This window comes from Microcaecilia unicolor, chromosome 5 (assembly GCF_901765095.1).
Source record: "Microcaecilia unicolor chromosome 5, aMicUni1.1, whole genome shotgun sequence".
NCBI lineage: Eukaryota > Metazoa > Chordata > Amphibia > Gymnophiona > Siphonopidae > Microcaecilia > Microcaecilia unicolor.
The window spans coordinates 118682194-118708071 of NC_044035.1; the positions used below are offsets into that span (position 1 = coordinate 118682194).

The 25878-nt window shown below is 40.6% G+C and overlaps 1 protein-coding gene across 1 annotated transcript in view; it reads right to left on the minus strand.

Moving 5' to 3' along the window:
• KCNMA1 (potassium calcium-activated channel subfamily M alpha 1) overlaps positions 1–25878 on the minus strand; it is a 1310561-nt gene that overhangs the window by 414706 nt on the left and 869977 nt on the right. The window contains exon 10 of the mRNA XM_030203235.1: positions 595–705. Within this exon, the coding sequence (XP_030059095.1) occupies positions 595–705 (111 nt within the window). The remainder of the gene's footprint in view (positions 1–594; positions 706–25878) is intronic.

Below are 25878 nucleotides of genomic sequence, written 5' to 3' on the forward strand. Positions count from 1 at the left end.
GTGGACATCTATTTCTTCATTGTACCGGGAGCCTGTGGCTGGAGGAGATTGTTCTATCCTTGGCTACACAAGAGAGGTACCTGGTTACAATATATATAGAATGTAGCCCCATATTATAAAACTATCCTCACAGAAGGTAAGTTTATAAATGTTTTTCAATGTGTAGATCCTGTTTTATTATAAAACTGTAAAGCTATACATGTGTGTAAACAGCAGGAGAATCAAAAGATTGCACATACTTTTACACGGATCATGCATGGGCATTTCCAGATAATCTGGAAATGTCCATGCATGATCTGTGTAAAAGTATTTGGGTACAGTGGAAGTGGAGTTGTGACATACATATGTATTTTATAACATTTGTAGGCACATGCATAGAATACATGCACAAAATTATATCATCTTTGGAGCAGGTATAAATTTTTCTAAGTAAATTTCTACACTGTTCTGGCTGCTTATTATCATATCTTCCATAATATTACCTTTGGGTTTACAATAGGCACCTTATTGGACTTTTGGATTGGCGCCCTGCTATAAATTTATTCCCTGCATATGCACGCAATTTATAGAACTGCAGCAATTTCACACACTTACTTATGAAGAAAGACAATTTCAACGTTGACATCATCCCTGTCCTTGTGGAGGAAATCCTTCAGGAAGTTGGACACACTTTCCAGCGTAATATGGCCACAGACAACTATATGCCTGTGCAAGAAAAATGACAAGGGATTATGTTCATGTAGCAGAGGTGAAGCAAAATAAATGCTTGCTGCAAGGAAATATTGATGCCTCTAACCCCACTTCCTGAGGTTAGGAGAAATATTATCAGTCCTGGGGAAGTGCACTAGAGTGGAAAAAGCATATGGATCCACAAAAGATGCTGCAGAGAATTATTAAAAGCAAAAACCATTTGGTAAGGTAGTTGCATGCATTTGACATCAAACAGTATTGAGTTATTGATGCAGTCATTGCTGTATATTATATCTAGTTCCATGGAGATTAATTTTTCCTTTCATATATCTTTTCTCCATCCAGACCTATGATTTATCTCCGTTTTTGACATGAAATTCATCATATAATAGATAAGAAATCATATTACCACACCTTTCCCAGAAAGCAGACTGCTTCCGATTACAGTGTGTACTATATAATATCTCATAACCATTCAGTTTAGAGTTTCCCAGAAAATTAAAATCTCTGTTTTTCTGTGCATCAATGTCATCTTGTTCAAGGAACGCTATCTTGGCATTCTATGAAGTAAAACAACTTTACTCTTTCATGACTTAAGTGACAAATCGAACACATTAATCATATACAGCACAAGACAGATAGTAACCAAGGCTGTTCAGGTCACTAAGGCAAATATGATATTCCTAGACTATGATATCGCTAGTTGAGAGGTCAAAGTGACCATCGTTGGGAAAAAGTGACCAAAGTCACCAGAAGCAAAAAAAAGCCCTTCTACAAAGTTGCATGGCAATTCAGACACAGCCCATTTACTTTGAATGGGCTGTGTCGGTCTTACTGCACCAGCAGCCGCTAGCATGGCTTTGTAAAAGGAGGGGAAGGAGGTTTTAATAAATTCTGTTAGAGCAAAACAATTTGTAATACAACAGTCCAAACCCCATCCTTTTATATGAAAAACAAAAAAAAGTTACAGAAGTTGAAATGTAATTTTTTCAGACTGCTTATAGACCCATGACATGAAAAACTGTCCATCCTCAACATTTTGGATTTGAGACTATAGTCACCTTTTCCCAGAGACGGTCACATATGACCTCCTATAGTTTCCTCTTACCATCTCTATGAACAGTATTCCTTTCCACAGTTTTCTAAACCAGTTACTATAGACAAATACATGGTATAACTTCTTAATACTCTCAATTTTCTTTTTTGTTGTCTTTTCCCAGTCAGTTCAACATGACCCTCCAGGTTTCAAGCTGGTCTGGTATTCAGAATTTCTACCACAAAAAGGAGACTGATCTGTATTCTGTATCTATTTGTTGGCTAGATTTAGGAAGATTTCATCCTAGTTTAAAAAACACATACATATACTTCGGCAATGTATATTTACACAAGCTACAGTATGAGGAGATACATTACCTCCTAGGTCATCTCAGATGTATTCTCACATCAATACTGTGAACCAGTCTAGTTTGTATTTTTATTTGATTAAATGTACTGATCTGTTCTGTTTTGTCTTGTAATGTTATTTATTAAGAGGCCCTTTTACAAAGGCGAATAAGGACCTATGCGCATCCAGCGTGCGCCAAATCGGCATTATTGCCCGACTACCACGTGCCCCGGGTGGTAATTCTGAGTTTGGTGCATGCCGAAAACATGCAGTAGAAAATATTTTCTATTTTCTACCGCATGGCGCTTACCCAGCAGTAAACAGCAGTGGGCACACGCAGCGTGCCTACCGCCCGGGTAGCGCATGAGACCTTACCGCTAAGTCAATGGGTGCCAGTAAAGTCTCAGGCTGAAAATGGACATGCACTGATTTTATTTTGCTGCACATCCATTTTCCAGCCCCTTAAAAAAAGGACCTTTTTTTGGGACGTGGTAAATACTGGCCTGGTGTGTGCCCAAAAGACGTGCTTGCACTGCCGCAGGCCACTTTTTGCCACGGCTTAGTAAGAGGGCCTCACATAACCAAATGTCATGTATAGAATAGCACTGGGTACTATTTTTTTAATGACGATTTTTTAGGCACCATTTATAGAGGTTCCAAATGTACAACAAGATGGTTTATAGTTTTAACTCTCTTCTATTTCATCTTGAAAGTGTGACAGTTTATGCTTTTTTGACTAAATACAGACACCACATTGACAGCAGTGCTTATGCATAAAAAGAACAGCTTAGCAAGCAACTTATGGATGATGCTTGTTGAAGGGTAATCTATGAGGACACATCCATGAAAAATAGCTCTCTAAAACATTTCAACGTGGTGTTAAACTAATCCAAGAAATAAAATCTGGCAATTTTTCTTGATTTTCTTTCTAGAAGAATTGACAACTTGCTGTGTAAACCAACTGAAATTATGTAGATTCTGAGAAGACATTTTCAATATACAGACTTCAAGATTTATGATAATTGAAACACAGATTCTTAAGTTAAAATATATGGAACAAATAGAGGGGCATAACTGAACGAAAACGTCTATCTCCATGGGCGTTTATCTCCGAGAACGGGTCCGTGAAGGGGTGGACCGAACCGTATTTTCGAAAAAAATAGACGTCCATGTTTTATTCGACAATTTGTGAGCTGGGCGTTTTTGTTTTTCAGTGATAATGGAAAATGAAAGCGCCCAGCTCAAAAACGAATAAATCCAAGGCTTTTGTGCGTGGGAGGGGCCAGGATTCGTAGTGCACTGGTCCCCCTCACATGCCAGGACACCAACCGGGCACCCTAGGGGGCACTTTTAGAAAAACAAAAAAAAAGGTAAAAGAGCTCCCAGGTGCATAGCACCCTTCCCTTGTGTGTTGAGCCCCCCAAATCTCCCTCAAAACCCACTGCCCACAAGTCTACACCATTATTATAGCCCTAAGGGGTGAAGGGGGGCACCTACATGTGGGTACAGTGGGTTTGGGGGGTTGGACGACTAATAAGCATTAAGCAGCACAATTGTAACAGGTAGGGGGGGATGGGCCTGGGTCCACCTGCCTGAAGTCCACTGCACCCCCTAACAACTGCTCCAGGGACCTGCATACTGCTGCCAGGGAGGTGGGTATGACATTTGAGGGTGAAAATAAAAGTTGTGAAACATCATTTTTTGTGGTGGGAGGGGGTTAGTGACCACTGGGGGAGTCAGGGGAGGTCATCCCCGATTCCCTCTGGGGGTAATCTGGTCATTTAGGGCACTTTTTGGGGCCTTATTTGTGAAAAAACAGGGTCCAGGAAAAGTGCCCTAAATTCTAGCTACAAACGCATACTTTTTTTCCATTATCGGCGAAAGGCGCCCATCTCTGTTCGGGTGATAACCACGCCCCAGTCCCGCCTTCACCACACCTCCGACACGCCCCCGTCAACTTTGTACGCTTACGCGATGTAGTGCAGTTGAAAACGTCCAAAATCGCCTTTCCATTATACCGATTTATTCGGTTTTGTGAGATAAACGTCTATCTCCCGATTTGGGTCGAAATCTAGGCGTTTTTCTCTTTCAATTATAAGGTGGATAGTGTACCAAACCATAACAGTACCAGTACCTTCAGAAAAGCATCTGAGAGAGTGTTCAGAGGCTCCAGGAACACACCACAAGTTAAAAAAAATTAGAATCCTTAGGCCAGTGGTTCCCAAACCTGGCCCAGGTGGATTCCTAGGTCAAATTTTTAGGATATCCACAATAAATATATGAGTTTAATTTTCAATGCAGACAGTACATACAAATCTATCTCATGAATATTCATTGCAGAAATCCTGAGAACCTGACTGCCTGTCTAAAGATCCCCAGGACAGGTTTGGAAACCAACACTGCTCTAGGTAGTTCTCATTTTGAAGCTTTTGATAATGCAAATATTGTACCACCTTAAAAAGTTGAATAGTTGAGCTTGTAAGATTGACTTAGTAGCAGTGCTATACTGCCAGGTGGGGCAGCCGTGTTTAATGTTTCATTCCACAGGCTAATCAGGTCTGAGAATGTTTCAGAAGCAGTGTTTACAGCCTTTTATTGGGGTGGGAAGAAGTTCTAGACTTTGGATCTATCACTTTGGGGGTTTCAGAATAGCTGAGGATTATCACTGCAATAATTGGGATAAGTAAGATAGATAGATAGATTGATTGATTTAAAAAACTGGGTAATTGTGAAATAGAAAATCAAAATAAGCAGATAAAACGGAGGTTAAGAAAAACCTTTCAAAAAATTAGGAAAAATGTTATAATACTGGAATATTAAGACTCCAAATGCCCTAAAAGTTTTCTAGGTTATGACACATGGAGCTGTTGAATCCACAACTAAAAATTCTCTCTCTACATAATAGGGGTGATTGATTATATGATGGAGGTTTTGTGTATTTATACCCATATGCACATCTAAAATGCCTCTTTTAAAACTCTCTCACATGGAGAAGTATGTGCTGTGACAAGCAAACATGAACTTTTTACATGACCCAAGTATAGGTTGATTGGGGGAGGAGTTTAGTTAGAGCATGGGCAGTATCACAGAGTATGTATGCACATAGGTTATAAAATGCACATTGACACACCTACTTCACTATGTATAATTTACACCAGCTTGAACACAAAACACATTTTAGCCATGAATTTGGCTGTTGTGTGTTGACATTTTATAAAGATACATGGGTAACAATGACTTAATGAAATAGGTGCCTACTTTGGTCTTCTGACTTGCACAACCTGTTATAAAATTATCCTCCATGGGGCAATTCTATAACTGGGCACTTCCATTTAGGGGCACAGAGGGTGGACAGGATTAGCCTATTCAATAGCAGAATGTAGGTGTCTAGCTTCCATTATAGAATACAAGTGTAACCTGGTACATGCACACTTAACACGTAGGCACCAGCACTTACACAAACCATACAGCTGGTGCAAATGTGGCAGGAACACAAATAATTTACAGTATTCTATAAATTACATGGGTAAGTAGGAGACCTGCCTATACCCTTTTGCAAATACACACTATGCAAGACAGTCACCCATTTACAGAATAGTGCTTAGGCAGTGTACTGGCATATACACATTTAAGTGTACATCTTGGCACAATAAGTGTGTAGATATTAGCACCCAGTTTATAGACTTGCTCTTCACTGGGATAATTCTTTAAGTAGCCGCCTAATTTTAGGTGACAAAAATGCATGTAAATGCTGGTATTCCAGTCATTCACGCATGTATGTGAGCATATATGTGTCTAAATGAACAGTTTCTAGGTAATCAGTATTCTATAAGTATGCACCTAAATGCAAGGGCATGTTCTTTGTAAGTGGGTGGAATTTAGGCACAGCTTAGGCGGGGCACTGTTTACACAGATTATACAATCTAGGTATAAGCATTGACAGCTCTATGGCTGGTGTAATTTTCATGCCTTCAATACAGGCATGATTTCTTCATTTACACTAGTATTCTTTAACAAAAAGTAGACAGCTACTTTTCCTGATAGAATAGGCTTCAACTAGGCACCTTTCTAGAGCCTTAATCTAAGCACCCCTTTATAGAATTACCTCTAGGTTCATATCTGGCTCATTTTAGTAGTAGCTGGAATTGACTGGCATCTCATAATTTTTCAAAAATCTGCGTGAATTAAGTAGCTGCATTTATTATGAGGGTGCCCATCAACAGTCATCAGAGTAAGGGGGTGTCCCCCACCCAGATCCTCATCCCCCCTCACTTTGAAGTCAACAATGCGGCCCTCCACAGCAGTACTACCTCCACCATCACCACCAAGTAAAATTCAGCATGGGGGCTGATAGGCCCTGCAGTTGCTAGTGTGTGAGGGCTGACAGATGCCATGCTGAATTTGGTTTCAGGGCTTACTACTGCTATAGTCTGGAGCTTCTATAAAGACAATGGTCTTGCAGGTGGCCAAGAAGCTGGCCTTGAAATGGCGGTGATGTTCTAGACCCCATGAAAATTTGACACCAAAAGCTAAATCTGTATCTAAGTTTAGTATCTGAGCTGCTAGGAAAGCTTTCATAAAGGTTTCTCACTCCCACAAGTAGTTTTAACAAAGCAGCTAAATAATATGCATAAAACGTTAATGGTACTCTCTCCTGAACAAGGCTGCTGTGCATGATGGGAGCACCGCTGGAGAGCTTGCTTGGATGCAGTTCATGTAGCATTTTTTTTCTAGGGATAAGTAAAGGGTGTCAGTTTCAACATCCTGCCACATTTTGGGTTCCTTTTACTAAGATGTGCTAAACACTAACACGTGCTTACTGCAAGTTAAAATGTACTACCATAGGGTGCACTCAGGTTTCCCAAGGTAGTTATTCCATGTGCACCTGCTACCCACATGCTAAAAAATAGTTGGGGGAGGTTTTAGCACTGAGGGAAGAGCTCATGTATTAATGGCCACAGGCTAATGGGAAAATTAGTACGTGGCCATTATTAATGAAATAGCCATTCCCTGGCATTGCTAAAAGTGGCCTTAGTGCACAGGAAAGACCTGTGCAGGGGATAGCACAGGCCACTTTTTAGCGTTGCATAGTTAAAGGACCCTTTTATCCAACTCTTTCTACGTTATCGCTGGAAAGCTCAAAATTAATTGTAAAAGAATAAACAAAAAAGTAAAGCAACAGCAGCCTAAAAGCTGCTCTTACTGAGATCTCAAGACAACGACACAGCTGCAGACTCACAGTGACTCCGTCGAGTAAAATAATGCTGTAACCAGTTCAAACTACAATTCATCTGTGTCACCGCTCTTCCTTTTAATTCCCTCTGGGGAAAATAACATAAGACCAACACAACATGCTTCAATCCAAGTTGATTCCAGTCTTGTTACTGGAACAAGTTTAAAGAACAATCCCTAGGCTCTGCTGTTAATACAGTAAGAGTCCACTACACAAACTGCAGCAGAAGGCTGGTTCAACAGTATACTATGTTTACTGTTCATTTGTTTTATGGGATTTGATTGCTCTCTTTTCTGAACTCAGGCTCAAGGTGAATTACATTTCAGGTACAGTAGATATTTTCCTTCCCCTAGAGAGCTATAATCTAAGATGTCTACACGTTGCATTATGGTTGTAACATATGTTATTGCCTAATTAACATTAATTAGTAATAATGTGTTACTTGCAATAACATTGTATAGTGGAAAAAAATCAGGGCCAATGCACATTAACAAAAAGAAGCTAAAAAGCATTCAAATGCATGCAAAATGACTCGTTATTATGAAGATAGAAAAATACAGAATAATAAAAGCTGTCTCAAAATCCCCTAATGATCCACACCCTTGTGGTCCACTGATAAGGGACAAGCTTGCCCCTCACTCCAACACACCAGCCTGATCTCTAAATTTTTGTGCCCTAAACCTTATTTTTTTTTAAATACAATTGCATAATCGACTTTGACACCCATTCCCTATCCCCAACCCCTAGCTCAATGTTTTGGCATATACTGCGGCATGCATTTTGGTATAATGGGGGGGGGGGGGGGTCAGGAATGATCTTTAGTTCTCCTGTGGCACCAGTTTCCAAAATGGCACCCTCTGCCCCCTAGCAGTACGATATTACCATTAGGCATGACCCCCAAAGCAGAGTACACCTACAGCCCACTAGACTACCATGGATCTCTGATAGGTACCCAAGGGGTCCGGTGGGGGTGAGTGCCAGGGGGTTTATGATAAGTTTTTAAATAAAGGGGCAGGGCTTGGGGTCTAAATTTTGAGTTGAGGGGAGAGACAGATTTGTCTCTCACAAAGGTGAAGAGAGTTGGGGGCTTTTTGGTTTTGATTTTGTTACTAGAAATTTTAAAACACAGTAGGCCTGAACTGGGATCCACATGCAGACAGAAATACATGATTCACTGAAACAGCATGTACCTTTATAAGATGGCCGGAAAATTTGGATATGATACAGTAGAGGATAAAGTGATTTGCCCAAAGTCAATAAGGGATACTGTTGCTTTCTAGGTTCTCAGCCTTCTGCTCCAACCACTCAGCTTTTACCCCAGTTCTGAATGCCTTTACAATGATAACCTGTGAAATTCACTAGACTAGGATTGGAGTGCATTTTGACATGAGTAAAGACAACCTGAGGCACAGTGATAGTATTTTATCTGCAAAAATGTCATAATATTTACATAAATACTCTCCAATATAGCCTATGAAGCTATAGATCTTTCTTCAGATCCCCCTATATATGATTTTCAGTCTCCTTCCTCTCCTTGTTATCTCTCTCTATCCCCCTCTCCCATCCAATATGCCTAAACTGTCTGCATCCTTTCATAGGTAGCTTTTCTCCTTTCTCTTTCCCTTGAAACTCTGGAAATGTAGAGCTGAAAATGCTTTCCAGAGCACAACCTTTCATTCTAGGGGGAAAAAATGAAGCTTCCTTTGGAACCAAACCTTAACATTTATATTACTCCTTGAAAAAGAAATCACTCAACTGTTTTACCTGTCTCCACGCCCTGCTACCCCTCTGGCTTACAACTGAACATTTTCCCATTTATTTTCTGAGTTTAGGCCCCAAGCCATCTGACAGAACTCCTTATTAATGCAAAAGATCAAACGGCCACTTGTGCATTTTCATGATTCTTATAATCTGACCCACAATGTTAAACACACTAATCTCCTTCCAGGGGTAAACTCACCTGTAAAATAAACACCATTATTTTCTAACTGACAGGAATTGCTGCTGTACTGTGTCAGTGCAACAGCTGTACAGAGTATTCACTGTAAAGCCATGTTAGACAGAGGGAGGAAACACAGACAGAGTAAGGCTGAGCAGAGTTTTATAATGACCTGCTGTATCTTTTTTTTTTTTTTTTAATGTAATCAAGTGAAATGATTTGGAACACTCAGGGGTCAATGCAGTTAGGCTCAAGGTAGAACCATCAAAGGATGTCTGAGTATAATACTGTGCCATGCAGAAAGTTACATTTATTCTAATTTCATGCATGGAAAACTTGCAGCAGCTAATGGAGGGGGAGCATGCTGGACGCATGTGCAGAAATATTTCACTGTAAGCACAGGTTCTTGTGCGACATGGTCCAAAAGAAAACAGAAGTACCAGCACACTTATGCCTAGATATGAGCCCCACAAAACTTTGGGCCCTGTTTACTAAGCCATGCTAGAGGTGTGCTAGCATTTTTAGGGCATGCTAAACATTAGCGCACGCTGTATAGATCATAGGACCCAACTTTTCAAAATTATTTGGGGTGGTAAGCTCAATGGAAATAACCGTTACCTTGACACATACAAGGAATTTTCTCAATATTGGGGATGCTCAAGCACCCATAGCACCCACAGAGTCAGCTCCTATGTTATAGATGCCCATAATATTTCTATGGGCATCTACATGGTTAGCGCACGCTAATTTTTAGCATGCACTAAAAACACTAGCGCACCTTAGTAAACAGGGCCCTTTATATGTAAGCAATTTTGCAAGGCTCATGCTTAGGTGCAGAATAACAGGCGCAGATGTTTGATTTCACTTTCGATTTTGTTCACACACACACATTTATTACCTCCTGTCTGCCTTTGAGTGTTGCAGAGGCTTCTTTCAGGTTGAAAAAGGAGACAAACCTATCGGTTAAATCTCAAAAACCATCATGAAATCCTGTCTGCAAAACCCTTGTACACAGCCCCGGACATGGGGGAAAAATTCTCACGGTCACCATGCATCAAAAGTCTCTGTTTACTTCTCATGCAGTGCAGTGTGCGGCCATGTATTCCACATGGGTTAACACCTGCGCTCAATCTCTCTCTACTTGGCACATAAACCTGCCTTCAGCCCTTGGTAGTCACGCAGTTAGGCCCGCGGTAGCTTTTTGCATCAGCCCTCAGTTTTCAGCTTTATGTTTTGGCCTATTGCTCAAACTCGGGGTTTGATTGAGCATAGATTCTGGAAGGTGAATGTCTTATGCTATTCAAATTTTGCTGAATAGTAGAATCAGAAAAGAGAATCTTCAGAAAATGTTAATGTTTGAAAAAAAACCCCAAACATCTGGCATCATTTCAAAGAAAACACTGGGCACGCAGGAGACAGAGCCATAGGAGGCAACTTTTCAGAATAATTGGGGGTCCTAAACCCAACAGAAATTACCCCTTCCAGGACAGAGTCAATGAGTTTGCTCAATACTGGAAGTGCTCAAGCACCCACAGAGCTACCAGATGCACTCCATCAATGTCTTCTACTCTTCTCAGGAAACAGCCCACAAAGGGTTATTTGACCATGTTATTTGACTCTCAAACAACATGAGAGGGGAACATGAACAAAAGACCTTCAGCACTAGAAATCACTGACTACAATTTTTAACATCAAAAAGCAGAGACAGTTTCACTATTTTTAAGGCAATTGTAGTATTCAGCTTTATAAAAAAGAACTGAGACACACTGGGCCCCTTTTACCAAGCTGTGGCAAAAGGGGGCCTGAGCTGGCATCGGCATGTGTTTTTGTTGTAGCCCGGCAGTACTTCCTGTTTAGCGAGCTGTAAGCCCGCGTTCAGCTTACTGCCGCTTTGTAAAAGGGGCCCACTATAAATTCTACATAAATCTCTCTAAAACCAGAGCTCTACAATTTTCTACATAAGTTAGATTTTACTTCATGTAATAGGTGTCGACTCCATGGGTGCTGTGGGTGATGGAACACCCCCAATATTTTGGGACCCGAGCAGTGGTGTGCTGGAGTCACCTCACTCGCTCTTTTACCTCCCCCGACACCAGTCCTTGCCTCTTCTTTTTGCCGCGATTATTATTATTTCTTTAAGCAGTGCTGGCACATGTCAGCAGGAACAGGCTGCTTCAGACAATCCCGGGGGCCTTACTTCAGCCCTCGGGGGCGGGACAGACTGAAGGAAGGCCCCTGGGATTGGCTGAAGCAGCCTGCTTTTGCCGAAGTGTGCCAGCACTGCTTTTAAAAAATTTAACGTGGCAGATTATGGTTTTGTTTTTCATTTTCCATTTATTACCAGAAAACCGCCTTAGTAATCCGCCACAGCTTACCCGCTAGGGCAGCCCAACTTTTCCTGTTGGTGATTTTATTTTGTATGTGGATAAGATTGTACAATGATTAAAAAAAAAAAAGAAGAAGAAGAAATAACAACCCTTTCACTGTTTTAGGATGTGTCTGTGTTTCACCCAGATTCAAGGTTTAGGAGTATAGCAGTCCCTCCCTCCAAGCTCCGGGACTCTCCCAAACCCTGCTCTGTGCAGCCCACATTGTTCAGTAACCAACAATAATCAGGACCAGATTTCCCTCATTTCAAATCTCTTCCCTGCACCCTGCTGAGAAACCCAGAAAAGGAAAGGTAAACAAGAGGCAGTATTGGATTTCAGAGCCCTGGCCAAGGGCAGCTGGTTTCTGCAGAACAAGAGTTCTTTATTGTTGGTAGCATTTTTATTTGATCTCACACTTAAATATGCTGACTTGTGCAGCATAGAGATGTACACAGAGGAAGTATTGGTTTCATCGGTTAGAGTACTAATTTGTCCTAAATTTTTTAATCAGTGTGTCATTAGAAGAAGCTGGTTATAGGGACTCCCTGTATTCGTGCAGAGATGTTAACATAATGTTATGAGAATCAGGTCCTTAACAATCAGACTTACTATTTATCAGTACGATTAAAAAAAATAAAACAGTAGGTTAAAACCTGGGAAACTTAACATTTTTTTCTCCCTGTTCCTCCATCAAAAGAATAACATAGCATATGGGAACTTGCTGTTTTTGTTTTGCAGATTGCAGTGGTATATTATAAAAATGCACTTGCCTTTTTTAATACAACTATTTGAAAGAAATGTATTGAATAACAACAGAAGGGTTTCTCTCATGCAAAAGTTCTGTCCAGAGTCAGTCTAAATGTGTCAACATTGTGTAGTTCAACATACACTCCAAAACAACATTTTTATATACCACCACAGACTCTGTATTTACTAGAAGGGGAACAGTCTCATAATGTCAACTCGCTTCTGTCCTCAAATTTATCTCGGGACTTTTAAGCTTACGTGACTACTTGTAATCACTGACTTGAACCCCCACCACCTTTGTATCTTACAAAAAGGTGGTATTATACGAACTCTATGGCTCGTTTTACAATTTTATATCAATTTTTAGTTTTTCTTTTATGTTTTTTTTTTTTTTTTTTTTTGCTTTTTTTCTTTCGTTATTATACAACCACAGTCCTTATATTTGCAGCACACTCATATGCTGAAAGACAATCGAACACTTATCTGCAAATTCTCATTCATCCACCCGGACCCCGACAGGTTCCTGTTGTGCCTCAGCTTCATTGAGGGGTCTAGATTTATCTGCAGGTCTGAATCATAAGGACAATACATTAATTCTTTCAGCCTTTTAGCCAAGTGGTATTTATAACCGTACAATCATGCTCTGGCGCTTACTCGTGTCATTCTCTCTTTGAACGCCAGCTGTAACTGTTCAACATGGCGCTCATACCTTTTAACGGCTCCGTTCCCGGATATCTACCGGGACTCAACAGAAACTGTCATTTGTTTATAAATATCATCCCCAGTGTAAGTGGGTATTTAGTCCCGTGGGTTCCACTGACTTAAGCTGATACATCCAAAAGACTTCCCGCTGTAGTAGTTTTTTGTTCACATCCTCCCTCGGATGCCCAATTGTACCTGCTCAAGCACTACATGTATTCATGAGCCTGCATGACACAATGCTGTACTAAAGGTGCTCCAGGTGTTCTAGTTGTGATCCTTGAGCGATGTTCCCTCATCCGTGTATGCAGGGCTCTGCTTGTCTTGCCCACATACACCTTACCACATGGGCATGTCACTGCATAGATAACATTCTGTGATTGACTAGTATGTTGTCATAGTTTATACATTTTTTTTATCCAAATCATTGGTGAACTGATCAGTCTGCAACGTAATAGTACAGGTAGTGCAATTGGTTCTGTTGCAATTAAATTGACCCAGCGATAAACTCTCACTCAAATGTGTGTTTTGGGGCATGCCCGCCGGGCTCAATACCTCTTTCAAATTTTTTGAACGGTAGTATACCATTCTCAATTCTATATTCATGAATACGGGATGTGTCTTCATAATATCCCAATGGCGATGAACAATCCTGGCTGTGGCCTCTCCTCCCGGTGCAAACTGCGTAACAAACACCATCAGAGTCTCATCAGATGTAACATGCTGCTTATCCTGTAATAAAAGGTCTCTGTTATTATATCTAGCTCTGAGGTATGCCTGCTTCAAAACTTTTTGAGGATAAATCCGGTCCTGTAGATTCTGCTGGAGTACATATACATCTAAACCTAAGCATCTGCGAGAAGGAAATACTTTCCCGTAGTGGTTTCGGATGACTGCTTCCATATTCTAAGATGATATTTCTGTCTGTTGGTTTGACAAATACCTTCGTAATAAACATACCATCTTTCAGCTCAATGTTTTCGTCAAGAAAATGTATTGATGTATTTGATGCTGACATCGTAAATTGTATGCTGGAGTGGCAAGTGTTCAGTCATTCGTGGAAGCCTAATAATTCAGTTTCGGTACTCTGCCACAATAGAAAAACGTCGTCTATGAACCTCCTCCATAGGAGGATCTTCTGTTGAAATTGTGACTCATTAATCCACTTTCTTTCAAACTCATTCATAAATAAGCGTCAGTGCAAAAGTGCCCCCCATCGTTACTCCTGATTGTTGCAAGTATAGATCTTCCCGGAACAGAAAAAAATTTTCGCATAAGGCTAGTTCCGTGAGGGCATATAGAAATTTTGTGGGCACTTTATGCGGTCTTGGTCTTGACCTTAATAAAGTTGCTACAACTGTCAGGAGCTCATCCTGTGGTATCATTGTGTACAGCGATTTGATGTCCAGTGTTACCATCACTATTGGACTATTAGGTAGCACTATATCTGATAAGATCTCAAAACGTGCGTGGTGTCCTTTATGTATGTGGAACTTGCGGATACAAATGGTCTTAAAAATGTATCGACATATATTGAAAGGGGCTCCAGTAACGAGCCCTTTCAGGACATGATAGGTCTGCCCGGGGCTCTTAGTGAATCCTTATGTACTTTTGGCAGAATGTACAGTATGGGAATCCGGGGGCCCGGACTATTTAGAAACCGGTATCCCTTGTTCATTAGAAACCCCATTTCAATGCCCATGAGAGTCAAGTAGGATACTGAGCAATGAAACTGAGTCCTTAAAAGAAATCAAGATTCCAATTTCTGACGTTTGGGGATCAAATTTAAGGTATGTGAGCTAATCCATAAGAAAATTCTCTACAAGAAGAAATTAAAATTTTGTTGAATTTCTAAATCTTAAGATTTTTGAGACATAAGTATATGGATATTGTCTACATATACAAAGGTGCAATAAATCAAATTACTTTAGCAGAGGGACAATATCAAAAATGAGGGTAATCTCTTATAGACTCACAAATCTCAACACCATACAAAATTTGATTTAGCAAATATCAGTAAGAACCTTGGCAGTGACTTTCTTCACGAGCCGTCCACTTATGGCTCGCTTATACTCATCATTGGTTCTAAATAAAAGCGTACTTGCTTTGAAAATTCGTAAATTTTATTGACACTTCTACAAAAAAAAAAATATATATATATATATATATATATATAATCATCCCCTCTATTACTAAGCCATGGTAAAAAGCCTTCAGCAGTGTAGGCACGTGTATTAGGTGTGAACTGGGCCAGTTTTTACCACGTCTGCAAAAGTTTTTTAATGTGACAGGAAAAGGGCATGCCGTAAAACTGAAACCAGCATGCATCTAAAATCGGCCTGATCCCTTAATGCCACCCATTTATCTAGCAGTAAGGGCTCACGTGCTGCACTTGCCAACTGCCAATTACCACTGAAAACGGCGCGTGTGGGAGGAAATAAATAATTCGTTCAGACGTTATGGGTGCACACCAAATCTGAAATTACCACCAGGGGGCATGCTAGCCTGGCGGTAACCTTATTTGGGCATGTGCTGCACACACGTAGAGCCTACCGTGACTTAGTAAAAGGGCACCATAATGCACTTATCTCAGTTTCCTAGACCAACTGCCCGACATGGCAGTTGGTCCAGCAAATTGAGATCTACAAAATATTTAAACTTGTAGAGTATCAATAAAATGTATGAATTTTCAAAGGAAGTACGCTGTTATTTAGAACCGATGATAAGTATAAGTGAGCCATAAGTGGATGGCTTATATGAAAAAGTCACTGCCGAGGTTCTTTGTGGTATTTTCTATATCAAATTTTATATGGTGTTGGGATTTGTGAATCTAAATGAAGGTACAAACACTTTGTATTAAGGAAGCTACTGGACTTGTAAGATATGCCTTTGAATTTATTACTGACATTTTTCAACTAAGGAATTAAACTTGTGAAAGGTAAGTTTTTGAAGGAAATTATTTTAGGAAGGTAATTAGTGGGTACTTTTACTAAGGTGTGCTGGAAAATGTCCTATGGTAGTGTAGGTGCGGATTTTGGCCATGCACAGGATCATTTTTCAGCGCACCAGTAAAAAATGCCTTGGGGGGGGGGGGGTGAAAATGAAGGTACAGCAAAATGAAAATTGGTGCGTGTCCATTTTGGGTCTGAGACCTTACCACCAGCCATTGATTTGGCGGTAAACTCTCATGCATTAACTGGGTGGTAATGGTCAACGCGCATCAAAATACAATTCCCGCCTGTGCACCAGAAAATAAAAATATTTTCTGATGCACTTATCAGACGCACATCAAAAATTAAATTACAACCTAGGTCACGTGGTAGCCGGGCGGCAACTCAGAATTACGGGCGTTGGGCACACATAAGCACTTACACAGCTTAGTAAGAGGACCCCTAGATGAATGAAGGCACGAATAGTACAAAGTCTGATTTTATGGGGCTTTTTCCTTCCTTAATATAATATATGCTCATACATATATTTATTTTGAGTGGAGTTTTTCTATATTGTATTGCCTGAGTACTTATTTATTTATTTATTTGTAGCATTTGTATCCCACATTTTCCCACCAATTTGCAAGCTCAATGTGGCTTTCATTTGCCGTAGTGGCGATTGCCATTTCCGGTAACAGAATTACATTTGGTATTGCATTAAGGTGCATACATACATGATAAGGAACAATACATTATGGTGATAGATTGAAATGTAACATATGTTAGATCATCAATTATAGAGAAATCGTTTTCAATATAAGGATTTAAGTGGTATTGCATTAAGGTGTGTACATACATGGTAGAGAAGAATACGTTATGGTATTTCACATAGGTTCCAGAGTAATAGTTTAGCTTGTAACATTTGTTAGGTCGTCAATTATATAAAAATCATTTCTTCGGAGAAATTTTGGTATTTAAGGTAATTTTTTAAACCATTTTCACATGTAAAATGCTCATTTGTACATGCAAATGGGCTCTTATAAACGTACATGCTGTGCAAGCCAGTGTATATTTGTATAGTAGACATGCTCAGAGGTGGAGTTTTAGGCAGAATCATGATTACATGCTTATTTTATTAAATATGTGTGATTGTGTATATTGTATATGAATACATGCAATGTGTGTGCCTTCAATCTACGCATGATTTCTCCAGGATTTCATAAGGGCACACAAGAACTATCGTGTGTTTATAATGCAGGCAAAAAATAAGTGCCCTTCTGCCCTATTAACCTAGGCACCCTGTTGTAAAATTATTCTCTTCATGGTTCATCCTTTTCAGTAACATGTTTGCTTCTTTCACTTCATTTATTTATATTCCGGACTATACAAATAAATGTCTTAGATGGTTCACAGTTATACAGACATAATTTAAAAGCACATAGACTTACATAGTTATACAGTAACCTATATCATTTTGTAAGTCTATGGGGCCCTTTTACAAGGTGGCGATAAACCCAACGCGGGCTTACTGTTCTCTCTTCCGGGACTACCGCCAGCCCAACGCAGCCACCGGTGGTAGGCTCGACCTGAGAACGTGCAATTTCTGGGGGAAAAAAGAAAACCCCTGGAAATGGCTTTCACAGTGGTAACCCGGCAGTAATCGGGCATTGACGTGTGCTGCCCGGCTACCGCCAGGTTAGCACAGGAGCCCTTATCGCCACCTCAATGTAACAGTTACAGAACAGGGCAAAGCAGTTTAAAAGGTAGGGCTCCCTATTCTACCAAACTGCTTCCAAATTTTAAAAATTACCCCCCCACACACACTACTGCTCCAGTCTCCAAACAGCTCTCATAGTGCAAAAACTACCCACCTGCATCTGCCGTACCACCCTGTATACTGCCCCATACCCCAAAACTACCCCTACAATTGCCCCACCACTCTGTAAACTGCTCTATCTCCTTCAACTACTTCTAAAATACCCCTACAACTATCACACCATCCTGCATGTTTTCCCCAAACTCAAAAAATATCCCCTATGACTGCCATACCACTCCTAAACTTCCCCACCCCAATGCTCACTACCTGACTCCAAGAAATCACCCCCAATTGTACCACCTCCCTGTAAACTGTCCCATCCCAAAATTTACCTCCTTCACTACCTTATCATCCTATAAACTACCCCACATCCAAAAATTACCCTATCTGGAACCTGCCCCAACTCTAAAAGTAGTCACCCACAACTCCCGCTGCATGCTTCAAACTTCCCTTTCTTCCTAGAACTTGCCACCCGGCAAGTGCCTCCCATCCCTGCTACCTTCCTCACAGATAAAATGCATGCACAGCAAACACGAAAGACAGAAAGAAAAACACACCTTCCACACACATACACATATGGATCCAACAGACAGACATGCAGGGAATATAAACAATTCTCTATCCATTTATTTATTTTTTATTTGCAAAACGATGATATACTGTCCAAATACACTTGGTGCCACTGGGTGGTTTGTAATAAACAAAAATATGTCAGAAGAGAGGCGGTAGAAATACATAAATCAAAGGAAAGTAGACAGTCTAGGTAATGGAAGAGGATAAATAAAGGGAGGGTATGAGGCAAAGAGAGAATAAGGGGAAAGGGACTTGATATACCGCCTTTCTGTGGTTTTTGCAACTACATTCAAAGCAGTTTGCATAATATATACAGGTTCTTCTTAGTACCTGGGGCAATGGAGGGTTAAGTGACTTGCTCAGAGTCACAAGGAGCTGCAGTGGGAATCGAACCCAATTCACCAGGATCAATGTCTGCTGCACTAACCACTAGCTGGGGGTTAGAACAATCAGAGAGAGAGAGAGAGGCAGAGGGGAGATGAGCAACTACCAATCAAAAAGCGAAGTTAATCAAAGGCCAGCTGGAACAACCATGTCTTAAGGAGAGTCTTGAACATTTTGAAGGCTGGCTCAATGTGTTTGTTGTCAGGAAAAGAATTCAATAAGGTCCTAAGTAGCTGATGGTGGTCGAATGTGTGATGTCCAGCCAAATTTGAGGTTTTAATTTTCTTTATTGCTAGTTCTATTATGAAAACTACTTTGAAGACTCTTACAGTCTATAAATTGTTTACTATTTGTATTGACAAGTAATTATCTGCTACCCTGGGTAGTAAGTCATTGGCAAACTGTACACATACTTTGGGCCTCTTTTACTAAACTGCGCTAGCAATTCCCAGTGCAGCAAATAATCCACAGCCCATTCATTTTGAATGGCCTCTGTGCTCAGGATTCAAGAGGTTAAAATTGCCAACTGTCTGGCTTTTTCAGAAGTGAGCTGGATTTACATTAATGTCCAGAAAGTAGAAGGATGGGTAATATGTCATTTCTCTAGTTTCTCCCACCTCATGTGAGTGAGCAGAGACTGTAGGTAATATGCAGACAATGGGAAGGCAGTGGAGGTATAAGAGTGGAAGGCAGTTCTAGTCACAGAGAGGGAGGAAGTGATCTGCAGGTCATTTCTGTGCTCTAGAAGTAAAATTTCTGCTTGTAGTGGTTGGTGGTGGTGGTGAGGGGGGCGAGCAGAAAGAATGAACTCTCCAATATAATACCAAATACAGTTCTTTGGGAGAACTAATTCCAACAGCGGTATACATCCACTAATTCCCTGTAACATACACCCTCATTCTATAAACTGGCGCCTAAATATAAGCCCCAACAGTGTGCCAGGTTTATAAAATAATAACAATTACACACATGATTTTTGCCACTAATTGGCAGTTACATGTGTAGGTGGTAGGCAATATTCTACAAACAGTTCACCTAAATCGCAAAGCATAAACTGTGAGGGGGTGTGACCAGTGGAGGCAGTGCATGCAAATCTCCCTCATGGATATCCTGAAAACCTGACTGGCTGGGGTTCCTTCAGGACCAGGTTTGGGAACCTCTGGACTTTTCTATAAATAACGCTACATGCCGATTATTTCCAGCACTCAATTTTGAATCCTGCAGAGTCCGTGGGGATCCCACTGGAATTCCCTCCAGGTCTGCAGGGATTCCACGGGCATGGAAGTAGCTCCTGTGGGATTCACATGGGACTGTACGAGCCTCTCAGTGACCTCCTACCTACCCAGGGTCCTCCAAGACTTCCAAGTACCCCCTCCTCCTCTCTTCAATTATTTAACGCAACAGCACTTACTCTCTGGATGCGGTGATTTATCAAAGGGAGGACTCAGAGGACTTGCTGCACAGTGCCAGTTAAGTGTGGTTTCTCAGAAGGTGAGGATATTGTGTGAAAAGTTACTCTTGATTTATATAGCTTGGGGGGAGTGGGGCGCTGGAGATCATAAGGCCAGTGAAAGAAGGGCAGGAGAGGGCTAGATAGCTTTGGTCCGGTGAAGGAAAAGAAAGCATGGAGGGAGGGGGCTGAAGATCATTGGTCCGGTGAAGGAAGGAAAAAGAGCATCGGACCATTGAAGGAAGTGGGAGAGACCATCGGGAGGGAGGGCTATAGAACATCGGACTTTTGAGCATTGGGAAGAGGGCTGGAGAACATCAGACTGGTGAAGGAAGGCAGGCGATAACATTGGGGGGGGGGGGGGTGGCCGGCTGGAAAGCATTGTGCTCTTGGAAAAAGGCTGGAAAGAGTATGGGAGAGAGGAAGGGCAGGACAGAAATCAGGGGGAGGGGATGGAAGGCTAGATTACATCAGGCTGGTGAAGGAAAACAGGAGAGAGAATCAGGAGTAAGAGTACCACAAGTCTAGATTTCCCCTGACATGTCTTCTTTTTTAGGGGACTGTTGGGAGTCTGGGTGTTTTTTCTAGCCGCCGGTTGGCCTCCCCCTCCCCCGAATCTACCACCCTTTAGTAAAAGGGCCCCTAAGAGCGGTATATCAAGACCCAATAAACTGTAATAAACTATATCAAATGCATGGCCCATATCCAAGACTCTCCTCTCAGCTATATAGAAAACTAATCAAATCAAGGGATCAGTTACAGAGAGGTAGCAATGGGACAAAGGATCTCTGTCCTCTATTAAAACCCTATCCCTACCAGTTCTAAAGAGAAACTAGCTAGTCAATTTGAATGCCTGGTAACAGAGAGGTTTCTACTGGCCAAATGTTCCCTCTTCTCTACATGACCCACCCCAATATCCTTACCCCATAAAACTTCAAGGAGCACATCAATAATGCCGCAGTAATTGAGAAAAAGACAGAACAAATATAGCCCTTATATTTTGTTGGTGGTACAGTCACATTGTCACACCCAAACAGCAGCTACCACTGGAGGTATCACTGGGGAACAGTTTGTATCTCAGGACACAGAATACAGTGGTGTTACATATATGACCATGAACTACATAACCTCAAAATATAAGCCCTTATTCACAAAAGCCTATTAACCTAAACTAAATTAATATAATCAACCTTAGCTTTAATGCTAGTTAATAAACTTATTAAAATAGCCCTACTATATTTGAAAAAAGCAAAAAAAAGACTTACTCCCAAATTTTTAAGGTGCCATACATTGAATTTCCCCGAGTCACTCATCGGTGTGTATGAACCAATGTTAAAGTGAATGTAAAATGTGGTAATTTAACACAAGTTAGTACACTTTTAATGAATAAGGATTATAGTGCCCACTATGGCATGCCTAAAAGTGGCCTGCACTGGTGTTGGCGCGCTCAGCGCACCTGGAAAAAAGGCATTTTTTTGTGTGCCGGAAAATGGACATATGTCAAAGTTAAAACTAATGTGCGTCCATTTCCGGCCTGAGATCTTACCGCCACCCACTGATTTAGTGGTAAGGTCTCATGTGCTAACCGAATGATAAGCCTTCAACACGTGTAAACTGCCGATTACTGCTGGGTAAGCATCACACGGTAGAAAATATTTTCTATCGTGTGTTTTGGGCGCATGCCAAAAATGAAATTACCACCCGGGGCACACAGTAGCAGGGTGGTAGTGCCAGTTTGGCACGTGTTAGATATGCGTAGATGCCTGAGTGTCTTAGTAAAAGGGTCCCTCAATGCCTGGCCATGTCCGGGCTCTGGCACTGAATTTCCAGGTATATGGAGTCGGCATTATTCAGCACTTAAGTGGCTATGGTGAATGCATAAAAGACATAACTGGCCAAGTGCTGACTCTTCCCCTGGAAAACCCCCAAAATAGCCAGCTTCGTGTTGGGCGCTAACTTATCATTTTCAATGGCACTATCTGGTTAAATGATGATGCCCCCAACAAGCGATTTAACCAGCCAGGAACCATTTCTGGCCAGTTAAATCACTCTGAATATCGACCCAATAGTGTTCTTAAGAGTATTTCACAAATCCTAACCAATTATTTTTAAAAATGTACAGAAAGGCTAAAAAAAAAAAATAAGCATAATCTATGCTGAGAAACCAGCGGGACACGTTTATAAAAATCTTAATAATACATAAATATTAGATATATTATATATCCAGATTATCATGGATGGTGCTTCCTGCCAAAAGTTTTAAATTCCTGCAGCAATCTGGGTGTGGCTTCGTGTGAAACAATAGCATTGCCTCTGGGAATCTGCAGTGGTTTTAGTTGTACTCTACACTGTACTTCAAAAGTAATTGCTAAGGCAAAAGTACAGACACAAAAACAAATGGTTTTCAAAAATTTCTGTGGAAACAGTTACAAAATTATGGAAATTTCTGTAAGAGATCTAGGGGAACTGAGAGTCAGCAGCAAGATTTAAAATAAGTACATCTCAGTCATGTGACCTCTCTGAAAAAGAGGTATGTCAATGCAATTACTGGAATTGCATAACGGTTCCTTCCAGATGGTTTGGCAATGCAATCAAGTACAATGTTTATGGGAACAAAGGCAAAACTCTGAAAGCTATTACAAGTGATATATGGGCAGTCTTTTCCAGAAATCTTGTCTTGTATTGTAAAAGTATTTTGAAGCCAAACACCATATAAATCATATGCAATAATTTATAGCATGGGATTTGCTATTGAAAGGTATGCAGTCATAAGTTACTTGAACAGTTTATAGGATTCAGAGCCTCATACTTTTTCCAAACTGTACATTTTGTGAACACTTTGCATAATTAATTTCACCCTAAGGAGAGAAAGTATTAAGGCCCCTACATATTAAGCTGTTCTAAAATTTTGTAGTTAACCCACATTAACAGCAAAAGTTAACATGTGATAAATGCATGATCTGTTGGGGGTGTTCTCAGCACTCTTGAGAAGACAGCCATGCAATTAATGCAGAGAAACGATCACTAATGTGGGCTAACGCCACAGTCAATAACGTAGAATGCAATTAGCTCTACCTCTGTGATATCTTCTGCGTTACCAGTTAATGCATTACAAATTTCCATGTTAAATACATGGCAAGATTCCCATACATTAACTGGAACGTCTGTTTTATATGTCTAATACCTAACACAGGGCCCTTTTACTAAAGGGTTGGCGCATGGCCAAAAATACCATCAGGCTACCACAAGAGCCCAGCGGTAGTCCCCATCCCCAGCATGCACCACTTCCAGCGCTACAATAATGTTTCTATTTTTGTACTGCCAGTGTTTACCTGGCGGTAATTGGGTAGCGGTGCACACTGCCCAGTTACCGCTGGGTTAGCACAGGAGTCCTTACTGCCACCTCAGTGGGTGGCAGTAAGTGCTCCACCATGAAATGGCTGCATGGCAAGTGGTTTACTTACTGCATGGCCATTTCTTTTCCAGCACAAAAGACAGCCTTTTACTTGCTGTGGTACAAGGGGTCCTCAGCATGTGTCAAAAACATGCGCTGATGCTAGTGCAGGCCCCTTTTACTGCAGCTTGGTATAAAGGACCCCACAGTAAATAGTAAATAAGTAATAAGACAATAAATGTTTATATCAATATGTGATTAATAAACACTTTTCTCCCATATACCTGCTAGATTAATTTATTTACATATTTTATCATTTATGCTTAATATAGCAATTTGCTTTTACTTTTTAGGTTCAGTTCCCTCAGTAATAGCACATATTGGAGAGGGTTCATTTCTCTGTTCATTTTTTTTGTTTGTTTCAAAAAGATAGTATAAAAAAATTCCATAAATCAATTGAGAGAAACCGTGAATGCTTTGTGGAAAGAGAGAGAGAGAGAGAGAGAGAGAGGGGAAAAGTGCCTAATTTGGATGGGGTTGGAGAGGGATGCTCAGGCCACTGCAATTTTTTTGTGGGTATCTGCTAATCAACAAAAGTAAGGGTGAGGGTAATGCATTCAGGGTTTTGTTTTTTGATTTTTTTACTAAAGATTAGCTTGTTATCTGCAGCAGGGCCCATAGGAATAAAATGGGCCCCTGCTAAAAAGGCCCCCTTAATATACCACTTTTCTGTGGTACAACCAAAGCAGTTTACAGATTATGTACAGCAAACTTGTTAAAATGGTAGGCAGTTTCACATGTAAAGCGCAATAATGAGCAAATGTAAATAATGCAAAAAAAAAAAATGAATGAATGAATGCAGGTTCTGAGTAGAAAATTCAGCTAATCAGTTAAATTACAAATGTTATTTCAGCTTCCATTTTTGAAAAAGTGCATATATCAGTTCTTTTTTCAAAGAAATAAAGGTTCCAACAGTAGTTAATATTCCCTAATGTTAAACACTCTGGAAATGTGCCATATCCAGGGCCCAGGAGCAGTGCTGTGTGCTACCAGGTAAGAAACTGGAAGGACTTTCTGAGCCATCGGTTTCTCCGGTCAGGTGGTTTGGGGATTCTGCAGAGGCAGCTTGAGGAAAGGAGTCCCTATCACTGCACAACAGTGATACCCCCCCCTGACCAAACTCAGAGTGCACATGTACCTAGCATAAGTGGATAAATACCCGACTTCAAAATACCTTTTGGGAAGTACGAACTTCCCCTGAAATAACAGGTCAGGAATCTTGGGGTACTGCTGGACTCATCATTCACCCTCATCTCACAAATTCAAACAACCTTTAAAAATTGTCTCTATCACCTTCAGCAGATATAACCTTTCTCCCCATATAATGAAAAGACAAGTCTGACCACAGTGGTCCATGCCATGGCAACATCATGACTAGACTACTGCAATACCCTGTACACTGGTCAAACCGAAAAGAGTTTGCATCAGCTCCAACTAATTCAGAATGCTACAGTATGATGAATAGAAGGCTGCAAACGGCGTGACCACATCACACCCTTCCTGCAAAAACTGCACTGGCTACCAGCATTTTACAGGGCTAAATTTAAAATTCTATGTTTGACAAAATGGGCCAGACTAAGTAAAGAATAAGTTAGCCATTTACACACCTTTGAGAGCTCTAAGATCCTCCCAAGGAGCATCACTATCTGTCCCTTCACCAAAAGAAATTGCATGATGTAATACTCGGCAGCGAGCCTTCTCAGGAGTAGCCCCCATGCTCTGTAAATTACTCTCAGAGGTCCTAGGTATAACTCGAGACTACCTCTACTTCAGGAAGCAGGTAAAAGCCTGGCTCATCTCCCAAGCCTTTAATACATAGGGTGACTGGCAGTACACTCATTTTGCACCTGGACTAGCTTGCTACATACATGGTATCTTGTTTAACTGTACAAAGAACTTGCCTTTGGTTTAGCGACCCATCTATTTATCCCAACTGACTGTGTATCACATATCTTGCCCCATCTATATATATATATATATATATATATATCTGTACTTGGCCCTTCAGCTATATGGTAAGTGGTATTGTAGAAAAGCATTATTATCATAGCAATGCTATTTGAATATTCTAATAGTGTGCTTATTAGATATTTAATTAGTATTATGCTGTAATTGTATTATATCTCTGTTATTTGAGTTTCATTGTGGTTCAATATGTATATTTTTGATCCTGTCTCATAGTAGTCTTATTATTATGTTCAATTTGCTGT